The 12,441-nt window shown below is 31.2% G+C and overlaps 1 protein-coding gene across 1 annotated transcript in view; it reads left to right on the top strand.

The window, feature by feature from the left end:
- LOC114334001 (titin-like) overlaps positions 1-12,441 on the top strand; it is a 93,206-nt gene that overhangs the window by 70,640 nt on the left and 10,125 nt on the right. The window contains exon 6 of the mRNA XM_050656407.1: positions 6,228-6,599. Within this exon, the coding sequence (XP_050512364.1) occupies positions 6,228-6,599 (372 nt within the window). The remainder of the gene's footprint in view (positions 1-6,227; positions 6,600-12,441) is intronic.

The following is a 12,441-nucleotide window of genomic DNA, read 5'->3' as shown; positions in this document are numbered from 1 at the left end:
AAAAATAAGATCAAATTATAGAGCATTTTTAATTTTTGAAGTTATACTTGTTTAGGCGCGATAGAGTGAATTTTTATTATTCTGCGAGCATGCGCACACATACAGTATGTTATTCGTTGCTAAATCTTAAGTTATGTATGTATCAGTCCAAAAAAGGTGTGGAAAAAGTATATTAGTGTTTTTAGTAAATATATTTATTATAATTTTTGTGTCTTTGGATTTGTCTTACTCGGGTAATACATATTACTAAAACATTTTTATATTTAATACTTCACTTCATCTATTTGTTACCGTGATTTGTCATAATGTCCGAGAAACCGTAAAACAATGCCTTCGTAGCATCATTGGTACAGCATTCGGCTAGAGATCGAGAGGTCCCGGGTTAAATGCGGACAATTGCTGTCTTTTTTTTTAATTTTTGGATTCTTAGAAAGTGGGAAGTATTAAAATTATTTTAATAAAATAAAAATAAACTGTTTAAAGTATTTTATTTCATTGAAATCATATAATAGAAGTATAACTTCTTACGTACGTAAAAAGTACACACACATTCTTTTTTTAATCTTCCTTTTTCTCCATGTAATTCGAAAATGATAATGAGATACAGTAATGAAAGAAAAATAAAATTGTTACCTAAAAGAAAACCTACATTTTTGTAAGGTATTTTTTTACGTATCTCTTATCAGTTTCGAATTACATGGAGAAAAAGGAAGATCTTTAAAAAAATTTAAAAATGCGTTCTATAATTTGATCTTATTCTTATCAAAAACCATTCATTTTAAGCCCGTCCAACTTTTGAATATAGAAATAACACTATAGTAGAAGGTATTCTAGAATAAAAACTATGCATTTAAATTCTGGTGGATGAGGGGTTAAATATACTTCTCATTTTTCCTTAAAATACATTAGTCATAGGTTTTTTGCACCATATCTCGCTTAGTTTGAATGTAACTGACATTTAACAGTTCTCGTTTTAAAGGTATTTTCAAGCACTACAAAATGTATTCGTAGCATTATACCTCTAAAATCGACAATTTCTCTGTTATTTTAAGTTGAATATACCGGTTTGAGCATGCACCAATTTTTTTTTCACCTACCATCTCTTTTTTTTATTAAAACTAGAAGATTTATGAAAAAATGAATCTCTCTGAATTTTCATAAACTACAAAAATGTTTTATATAGTTTTTTTCGTTAGATGTACAATTTTTATGGTATTCCCAAAAAACAGTCTCCGAAAAGTGTAATTTTTAATGAAAATGGCAAATTTTTAACCACGAATAACTCAAAAAAGTATTGAGTTTTCAAAAAAATTTATAAAACAGTTATTGCTTAGAATTAGGTTCTCTGACCACTTCCGGTGTTAGTTTGATAAAAAAAATTCCACCCCGGAGAACGGGTGGGAACCACCCCTAAGTTAAAGCGTCATAGGATGTAGCGTAGACTTTGTTTCTTGAACTATTCCCTACTTACAGTGAAAATATCAAGTAAATTGATGCAGTAGGCTGGAGTTCGGAGCCAAATACCCTTACTGACTGCACTAATAGATACCTACATCATTCATACATGAATACATTCACTTAAAGTTCATTTGGATACCACAATAAAATCACCAATCACCAATAATTGACATATTATCTAAATATTTAAAGGAGAGTGGATTGAAAAATATTTTCCCTAATTTTGATATTGCTTTGCGCATTTATTGGTGCCTCCCAGTTGCCAACCAACGTGTCCGCTGAAAGGTAATTTTTTGAGAATGTCAAGAATTTAAAATAGTCATGAAAATAATTTCCAATCAAGTATGACGCAAGAACGTCTTAACAATTTGTAGATTTTGTCCACAGAAAGTGACGTAACAAAGGCGATAAATTATGACGACATTAAGATGATAATTTTTCCAAAGAAAAATCAAGAAAGAAATCTGATGTGATCGAACTGGAATGACAATATTTATGTATTCTTATTTAAATAAAAAAATCTGCTTGCAATTCTTTTTTCGCAAAAATGGTACATGCTTGAAGGGCGGCTACTAGAGAATTGCCTAGGGCGTCAATTGACCTAAACGCGGCCCTGATTAAGGGGTGATTTTCCAGATTTTTTTTGCAAAAACAAAAGGGACAACTTTATTTTGAGCATAACTTGCTTACATTTGATGCTAGAAACTTTTTTTTATAAAAACAGAAATAAGTTTTTTTAGACACTTTAAAAAAGTCGTAATGAGTTTTCCCCAGAAAGTGCTTCATTTTTTGGATATTTCACCTTGAAATATTCAATTTGGAATTTGGCGAATATAAACCTTTTTTCATTAGTTATAACTCTGCTTCTACTAGGTCTATAGATCTTATGCATAGGCTTACACCATTTTTTTTTCACTTATTTACAGGCTATATTTTTGCTCAGAATGTTTTCCCCCTAAAATACTTACTTTTTGAACTAATTGCGAAAAATCGTCTAAAAATGTGTTTTATCTACTCTATGTCATATTATATATCAGCTTTTAGTTTGTGAAAACTGTCATTATAGATAGCAGTGTGTGAAGGGTTTAAAGTGTGCGTGAAGTAACAATGTATTTTAAATGGAATTTAATTTTTCGCACACTTTCAATGGGTTTTTTGGCACACTTTCATATAATCAAATATCCTTAACTTTCGCGTTGTCATGGTGATGATAATATGAGCAATGAATTACAACAAAATTTTTGATAGTTTTGTGGTTTGAAAGTAGTTAGGATTTTTAAATATCAAAGTTCTAAAAATTGTAGAATAGAAATCAATTCCAGTGACTAAGAGTTACAGTTTTTTTATTTGTTTATCAAAGGGTAGATAAAATATTGTATGAAACTGTGCGTGAAGTACTTTTTGCGAACTTACGCGATGTATAGCACTCGCTCCGTTGTCGCTCGTGCTCTAAATATCGCGTGCGTTCACAAAAAGCATACTTCACGAACTGTTTCATAAATAACTATTTTTTTGTTGAAAAATGAACATATCCATTCACAAATAAGTCGAAAAGTATTGACTTGGTGAAAAACTCTATATAACAATAGTTGCTTAGGATTAGTCATTTTATCCATTTCCGGATTTATTTTGGACGTATATTTTTTCATTCCCGAGAAAGGGTCAAACTCAGCCCCAGGGCAAAAGTATACATCGGCACAATATTGTCACTAAATATAACTTTTTTCTTTGACATATTAGCTACGTCACCAAATTTCATGTCAATCCAAGCGGTTCTTTAAAATTTACAGCAAAACCGTGAGAAAATGTACTACCTAGTCGAAGTTTTTCCACTTTTTTCATCTTTACAATGGCGATTTTTGGCTCACTTCAGATGCCCCTGATGATGCTCTGAGAGTGAAAGTAGGTACTTGGGCAAGATATCTGCCTGTTATTTGTAAAATTCATACAGAGCGAGTCTGTAATTTGGAATAAATTCAATATCTCAAATACTAATCGTTTTTTTTTTTGAAAAATGCTCAGACCCGTCGATTAGTATTTTAAATTGTCCTTTTTGACATACAATAATATTGTATACAGGGTGTCCCAATTTAGAGATATGATGTCATCATTGATTTTCTTAAATGGCAACACTGTCATTTTAATAGCTATTTTCATAGGGTGTGTAACGTTGTACATAACTGCAAAATTTCAATTTTTTATTCCCTACCATTTACAAGACAATAAAAAATAACAAAATTATGAAAAACAAGTAACCAAATAATAATTGAAATTAATTATTTCAATTAAGCAAATACTCATAATGTTGCCCTCAATTATTGTAAAATAGTCAATGAGCAACTATGAGCATTTGCTTAATTGAAATAATTAAATTCAATCATTATTTGTTTACTTGTTTTTCATAACTTTGTTATTTTTTATTATCTTGTAAATGGCAAGGAATAAAAATTTGAAATTTTGCAGTTATTAATGTATAACTTTACACCCCTATAAAAATAGCTATCAAAATGATAGTGTTGCCATGTAAGAAAATCCACAATGACGTCATATCTCTAAATTAGGTCACCCTGTATACATTATTTTTGTATGTCAAAAATGACCATTTGAAATAATAATCGACGGGTCTTAGCAATTTCAAAAAAACAGTTAGTATTTGAATTATTGAATTTATTCCAAATTACAGACATAACTTTGTTATTTTTTAGTATCTTGTAAATGGTAGAGAATAAAAATTTGAAATTTTGCAGTTATGTATAACTTTACACACCGTATCAAAGTAACTATCAAAATGACAGTGTTGCCATTTAAGAGAATCAACGATGACGTCATATCTCTATTTTAACTATTTATAATGGGAAATAAGCCACAATATTATTAAAAAATGATTTTTATTAACGTTTCGACGCCCAAATCGGGTGCCGTTGTCAAAATACAAAATACTATTAACATAAACAAAAATGTTGTTGCTTAGTAAAAAAATTCTTCTAATAATTTATTTAATTTGACTCATTTATATCGGCAATTCAGATACATATGATACATTTTAAAGTAGAAGACTTTAAAATGATATTGCCAATATTTATGAGTTGCGTTCCTGGGACGACTTTACTGAAGGATAGTTCATTCGATTACATGAAATCAACCCCAACTCAAGAATATCCGTCACAAAAAAATCATAGCATGTGATCTGTCTTTAAAAAGACAACCACATGCAACGGTGACATTAAAATTCTCGCGTTAGAGATCTCATAGTAAATCACGAGGGAAAACCAGGAAAAACCTCGTGATACTATCCCGACATCGTAAGTATTTGCTATTACATTTAATTTACTCTCAAAATTAATACCAAATTCTGACTTTACTATAATTTTGTTTAAATTATAAATAATATCAATAATACATGGATATATAAGTAATACTAAAATATAAAATGTGTACTAATTCGACTATTGACTTACTAATTGTGGTATTTTCTTTCTATTGACTTCCTCTTTCAGTATGGGTATCCACATCCTACTGCATTCCACCGAGGAATTTGCGACACAATTGGTTTCGTTTAGCATAATTAGAGCCGCTTCTTTGATGTTTCTCTTTTTACTATCTGTTTCTTTCAGGACTATACTTGAATCTCTCCACTGAACTCTATGTTCATTATCCCATGCGTGTTGACATATTTGAAATCTATCAAATTCTCTATTTTTAATATAAGATTGTAAAAAGAGAAAAATCAAAGAAGCGGCTCTAATTATGCTAAACGAAACCAATTGTGTCGCAAATTCCTCGGTGGAGTGCAGTAGGATGTGGATACCCATACTGAAAGAGGAAGTCAATAGAAAGAAAATACCACAATTAGTAAGTCAATAGTCGAATTAGTACATAATTTATATTTTAGTATTACTTATATATTCATGTATTATTGATATTATTTATAATTTAAACACAATTATAGTAAAGTCAGAATTTGGTATTAATTTTGAGAGTAAATTAAATGTGAGAGCAAATACTTACGATGTCGGGATAGTATCACGAGGTTTTTCTTGGTTTTCCCTCGTGATTTACTATGAGATCTCTAACGCGAGAATTTTAATGTCACCGTTGCATGTGGTTGTCTTTTTAAAGACAGATCACATGCTATGATTTTTTTGTGACGGATATTCTTGAGTTGGGGTTGATTTCATGTAATCGAATGAACTATCTTTCAGTAAAGTCGTCCCAGGAACGCAACTCATAAATATTGGCAATATCATTTTAAAGTCTTCTACTTTAAAATGTATCATATGTATCTGAATTGCCGATATAAATGAGTCAAATTAAATAAATTATTAGAAGAATTTTTTTACTAAGCAACAACATTTTTGTTTATGTTAATAGTATTTTGTATTTTGACAACGGCACCCGATTTGGGCGTCGAAACGTTAATAAAAAAAAATCATTTTTTAATAATATTGTGGCTTATTTCCCATTATAAATAGTTAAAATTGTAAAAATGCCACAAGAAAATAGCTTCAGAACAACGTCATGTCTCTAAATTGGGACACCCTGTATACATTATTATTATATGTTAAAAAGGAAAATTTGAAATACTAATCGACGGGTCTGAGCAATTTTCAAAAAAAATTAGTATTTGAGATATTGAATTTATTCCAAATTACAAGACTCGCTCTGTATATTCGAGCATTCAACCATATCTTATTTCGATGCAAATAATAAAAGTATTTTAAATTATAATAACCAAAAGACTCTCATAATTTGATTATTTTGCATTTCAGCCAATTTTAACTCTCCAGCCAGCCAAAAAGCACTGAACCAAACCCAAACCCAATCAGCAGCAAGAGCTTCTATACCGAGTATGCTAGCTATGAAACTAAACGAAGCTCTAAAAGCTCGAGAAAAAAAACTTCAAGAAAATATTAACAAAAATGCGCCCAATAAAACTAATTTTGCAAACATTGCTCCTCCAAATGAGAGCGACAGCGAAGATAATAAATCTGAGAGAAATATTCGGCTAAGAAATCGCATACCTGAGGATTCGTTCGGCGACCAAGCTTTTTATGGAAACGTAAGCGATTCCATTAGACAAGAATTGCACGAACATCATCCAGAATTAGAAGAGGAACGAAAGTCTAATGCTGACTTAATTTGTAAGTAAATTTAAGGAGTTACTTCATTTAAATAGAACAGATATACATTTTTAATAGTCTAAGAGCCAGTAAACCCTCCGACTAACGGTCTTCCTGTAAGGCTAGAAGTTTGTATAGTGATAATTCATAGCACACCAAGGCGAAAAACCATGACCTGGCAGGCATCAGCCCTGTACGTGTATGTACCAGGTGAATCGAAAAGTGCATAGTTGAGGGGTAAAATAAACTTTCTCATGTAAGGTTTAAATTTAAGTATGTAGTTTTCGATCCTAATAGCATTATTAATAATATTTAGAAAATATTACTAAAATAGAAAAATAGAAAATATTACTAAAAGATTTTTAAATCGAAAACTTATTGGTCCATTTCCTTGGTAACACCTACAAGGCTTCTAAAATTTGCAAGCCAAATGGATGCTGAAGCGAAGAAGACAAGAGGGAATTCAAAAAACTTACAATTCACGACCCCGTCTGTTCAGCTGGTAAATTCCAACAGAAAATGGACCTAGTTACTCGAAGGAGTAAAGACCAATATAAAAATAAAATAAAAATTTTATTTTTAATTCAGTTGCAATGCGAAGGCAAAACAATCTTACTTTTCAATTAGAATACGGAGCGCAGTCCAGTCCCTTGAATCGCGATTTTCGGCTCTTATTGGAGCCTCATCGGAAAGAACGTAGGCTTGTTCTCCATATCCCAATTGATCCGCACTGAGAGGTTTTCCCACCCATTGCAACTGAAGTGAAAATATTAGGTGACTAGCGTCATCTGGCAATTAAAAGATGAAGTTTTCGATCCTAATAGCATTATTAATAATATTTAGAAAATATTAAAATATTACTAAAAGATTTTTAAATCGAAAACTTATTGGTCCATTTCCTTGGTAACACCTCCAAGGCTTCTAAAATTTGCAAGCCAAATGGATGCTGAAGCGAAGAAGACAAGAGGGAATTCAAAAAACTTACAATTCACGACCCCGTCTGTTCAGCTGGAGAAAATGGACCTAGTTACTCGAAGGAGTAGAGACCAATAAGTTTTCGATTTAAAAAAAATCTTTTAGTAATATTTTAATATTTTCTAAATATTATTAATAATGCTATTAGGATCGAAAACTTCATCTTTTAATTGCCAGATGACGCTAGTCACCTAATATTTTCACTTCAGTTGCAATGGGTGGGAAAACCTCTCAGTGCGGATCAATTGGGATATGGAGAACAAGCCTACGTTCTTTCCGATGAGGCTCCAATAAGAGCCGAAAATCGCGATTCAAGGGACTGGACTGCGCTCCGTATTCTAATTGAAAAGTAAGATTGTTTTGCCTTCGCATTGCAACTGAATTAAAAATAAAATTTTTATTTTATTTTTAAGTATGTGTTTGAGTAAGTCATTTAGAAGAAATGTATACAATGACAGGCGATTCTGAACAGCATAAGACCTTGCCAGGCGAGGAGAAAGATTAGGGTTTTTTCCTAAAATTAAATTTTTTGCATCGAACAAAGTTTTTTTAGATTTTTTGAATCATTCCAAACAGAAAAGGTCCTTAGTGACTTTTCTCTTAGGTTAATAATTTTTGACATAATATACATAAGCGAATAAAAAATTAAAAATTTGCGAAGTCTGCCATTTTTAACCCAGAATCGGACTTTTACCTGAAAATTTCAATGTTGCCAAGGTAGGTAGATATTCTTTAAACATCGATTGATGAAATCCCAAAGAATTTTTTGCAACCCCCAAGTGAGGACGTTTGAGCTTGCATAAATTCGTTATCTCGAGAATGGGCGAATTCGAAGAGAAATCCTCACACAGGTAGATTATTATTTTTAAATTAGGACTTATTGGCATATATATATATATATATATATATATATATTACGTATTGACACTAATAATACTAGTGACGTCATCGATCTGGGCGTGATGACGTAATGGATGATTTTTTTAAATGAGATTAGGGATTGTGTGATATCTCATTTGCAAGGCTGTTTAATTCTCTATTAAGTAATATAAACATTAACATAATTATTTATACAGTGTGTACAAAAAAAAATTATTAAATTAATTTACAAAAAAAGAAAAATTTTTTGCACACCCTGTAAAAATAATTATGTTAACGTTTATATTACTGAATAGAGAATTAAATAACCTTTCAAATGAGCTATCTCATGACCCCTACTCCTATTCAAAAAAATCATAGATTACGTCATCACGCCCAGATGTATGACGTCACTAGTATTATATATATGCCAAAAAGTCCTAATTTAAAAGTAGAAATCGACCTGTCTGAAGATATCTCTTCTTTGCCCATTCTCGAGATAATGCATTTATGCAAACTCAAACGTCCTCACTTATACTACAGTGTCGCGCCCGCTTGATTAGCAATTAAAAAACAAAGGGGTTTTAGATACTGTATTGCAAAAAACTCTTCGGGATTTCATCAATCAATATTTAAAGAATATCTACCTACCTTCAACATTAAAATTTTCAGTTAAATGTCCGATTCTGGGTTAAAAATGGCCGATTTCGCAATTTTTAAACTTTTTAATCGCCTGTATGTGAAAAACTATGAACCTAAGAGAAAAATCACTAAAGACCTTTTCCGTTTGGAATGATTCAAAAAACCTAAAGAAACTTTGTTAGATGCAAAAAAATAATTTTATAAAAAACCCTAATCTTTCCCCTCGCCTGGCAAGGTCTTATGCTGTTCAGAATCGCCTGTCATTGTACACATTTCTTCTAAATGACTTACTCAAACACATACTTAAATTTAAACTTTACTGGAGAAAGTTTATTTTACCCCTAAACTGCACTTTTCGATTCACCTGGTAGATACACGTGCAGGGCTGATGCCTGCCAGGTCATGGTTTTTCGCCTTGGTGTGCTATGAATTATCACTATACAAACTTCTAGCCTTACATGAAGACCGTTAGTCGGAGTGTTAGTGTTCACTAGCTCTTAGACTATAAATACTATGGTGTGGTGTCATCATGAATTTTAGTAAAATGTGAGTATATATAGGTATAGTTAAATTAATATTATTGGTAAATTTTAAATACCTAACCACTGCTGATTCATCTTAATATAATTTTCTAAAGTGATTCTTCTTCCTTCTATCATGCAGTCTCCCTATGAAGGTTGGGGCATTCAGTTGATTATACATTTATATTTTATATACAGCCTGTCGATGGAAACATATGGAAAAAATTGTATTATTAATTTTACGAAAAAATGCTACTTTTCATAAAAAGTACTGCATGGTTTAAAACCTAAGATTCAACCATCAGATAAAATTTTATCAACATTATACGAGGTCTGTCAAAAAATCTGAATTTCATTCAAAAGTAAAGTACTTTTAATTCCAAACAACTTTTCATAATAAAAATTTTCGATATTGAGAAAAATAAAGGTAATTTACTCTTGAGCGAAATTCATATTTTTTGACATACCTTGTATAATATTGATGAAATTTGATAGCTGATGGTTAAATCTGATGGTTTTATGAACTTGCAGAACTTTTTATGAAGAATAAATTTTTTTCGTAAAATTAATAATAAAAAAGTTTCCCATATTATGTTTCCAACTTAATTAGACACGCTGTATGTACCAACTTAAGTATAAAAATTACCGGAATTCTTCTAAAAAATAACATTTTTTTGGAAACATTTTTAAAGCAGAAATTTTAAAATTTCTTTTGGAGTTCATTTCATAGGTATTCCTGAGTACTTTGACAAGTGTTTAGTAAGTACTTCTACTTATACAGGGTGTTTCATTAATAATTGCCCATATAGTAACTGGAGAAACCTTAGCACAAAATACGAAGATTTAACCTAAAACACTTAAATAAAATGTGGTTCCTTACTGAGTTACAGGGTGTTTTATCTAAAAACTTAAAAACTGTTTTTGCTCAGCATTTTAAAACTATTCAACGTTTCCTTTTCATACTTAGCAGTAAGTGCGACCACTATACACTCTACTAAATTATGATAAACAAACGTTTTTGGCTACTACCAGAGGCGTACGACAGGGGATAGTGAATGCTTGACCCTTCCCAAATTCTACGCCACTGGAGGAATTACTATTTTAGTGCCATTTTTAGATTTTACAAGACTTTTTACGTAAATAATATACTCCTCATTGGTAACGATAAAGTCATTAGTTTTCGAGATATTTGAAGTTAAATGAAAAGGCACAGTTATTTTTATTAATTTATGATATGGTTCATATGACTAAAATTTAAAAATTATTTGTACCCAGTACTTTAAAACTATTTGGCGTATCCTTATCATACTTGGCAGAAACTGTAGGTACTGTACACCCTACTAAATTAAGATAAATGAACGTTTCTAGCTACTACCAGAGGCGTACGACAGGGGGTAGTGGCAGCTTGAACCTTCCCAAATTCTACGCCACTGACGAAATTGCTATTTTAGTGATTTTTTTTATTTTTCAATACTTTTTATGTAAATAATATACTCTTCATTCGTTACGATAAAATGATTAGTTTTCGAGATATTTGAAATTAAAAATAAAGCGACACAATACATTAATCAAAATAACCGTGTCATTTCACTTTTAACTTCAAAGATCTCGAAAATTAATGACTTTATCGGTACTAATGAAGAGTACATTATTTTCATAGAAAGTATTGGAGAATCCAAAAATTGAACTCAAATAGCAATTCCGCCAGTGGCGTAGAATTTGGAAAGGGTCAACCATCACTATCCCCCGTCGTACGCCTCTGGTAATAGACAGAAACGTTTGTTTAACATAATTTAGTAGTTTGTACAATACCTATACTTCCTGCCAAGTATAAAAAGGATACGTCAAACAGATTTAAAATGCTGAGCAAAAATAATTTTTAAATTTTTACATAAAACTCAGGTGGTAACTCAGTAAGGACCCACATTTTAAGTGTTTTAGGTTAAATCTTCGTATTTTGTGCTAAGGTTTCTCCAGTTACTATATGGACAATTATTAATGAAACACCCTGTATTTTATAAAATTGATCGTTTCTTGTTATTTAAGCTTGAATAATTAGATTTGAGTACCGACTCCCCGAAAAAAATATACATTGAATTACCAATAATAACTCACTTTTAATTAATAATAAAATGTTTTTCAAGTAAGTAATTTATTCGATTTTTTATTAGTTTCAATTTTGGAAATAATATCTTTTTTGTAAAAACTTATAGTTTTTGAGTTATTTATGAAAAACTTCTTTAAATCATGCATTTTTTCCGGGAAAATTAAAATGTTTATAAACTTTATATAACAAATTTGGTTAGAATTTATCCTCTATCGATGGGGCTATTTTTAATAAAATAATTTTTACTCCCGAGAAGGGATGTCATTCATCCCCGGGTAAAAGCGCAAGTTGGTACCATGTTTTTTTTTTGTTTCTCGAGGTATCCTCTAACTACTTATCAATTTTCCTGCAAATCGATGGAGCTCGAGCTTATTTTTACGTTCCGCAGAAGCTATACACCAAGTTTCAGAAAAATCGGAGCTCCAAAAGTTTTTTATCGCAGTTATCTTTTAATTTTTTTAACTTTTTTGGTGTTAGAGAGCATTAGGATCATTATGCAAGGCAGAATTAAGGAGAGCGGAAGCATAGGGAGAAGAAACATTTCTTAGATGAGGAATCTGAGAGAAAATGGTTTAGCTGCATCTCATTGTACCCATGGGCGCCCATACCCATGGGCAGGGGGGGCCGTGCCACCCCCTAGCTTTTCAGGTGCTGTATACTATATATGGTTATTCAAAGTATACCAAATTAATGTGCAATATTTTCACGTCTGGCCCCCCCGAAAATTTTTATATGGGCGCCCGTGATTGTACCTATTTAG

The sequence above is a fragment of the Diabrotica virgifera genome, chromosome 7 (genome assembly GCF_917563875.1).
Source record: "Diabrotica virgifera virgifera chromosome 7, PGI_DIABVI_V3a".
Taxonomy (NCBI): Eukaryota; Metazoa; Arthropoda; class Insecta; order Coleoptera; family Chrysomelidae; genus Diabrotica; species Diabrotica virgifera.
Note: the sequence above shows the minus strand (reverse complement) of the source record. Positions and strands in the feature narration are given on the sequence as shown.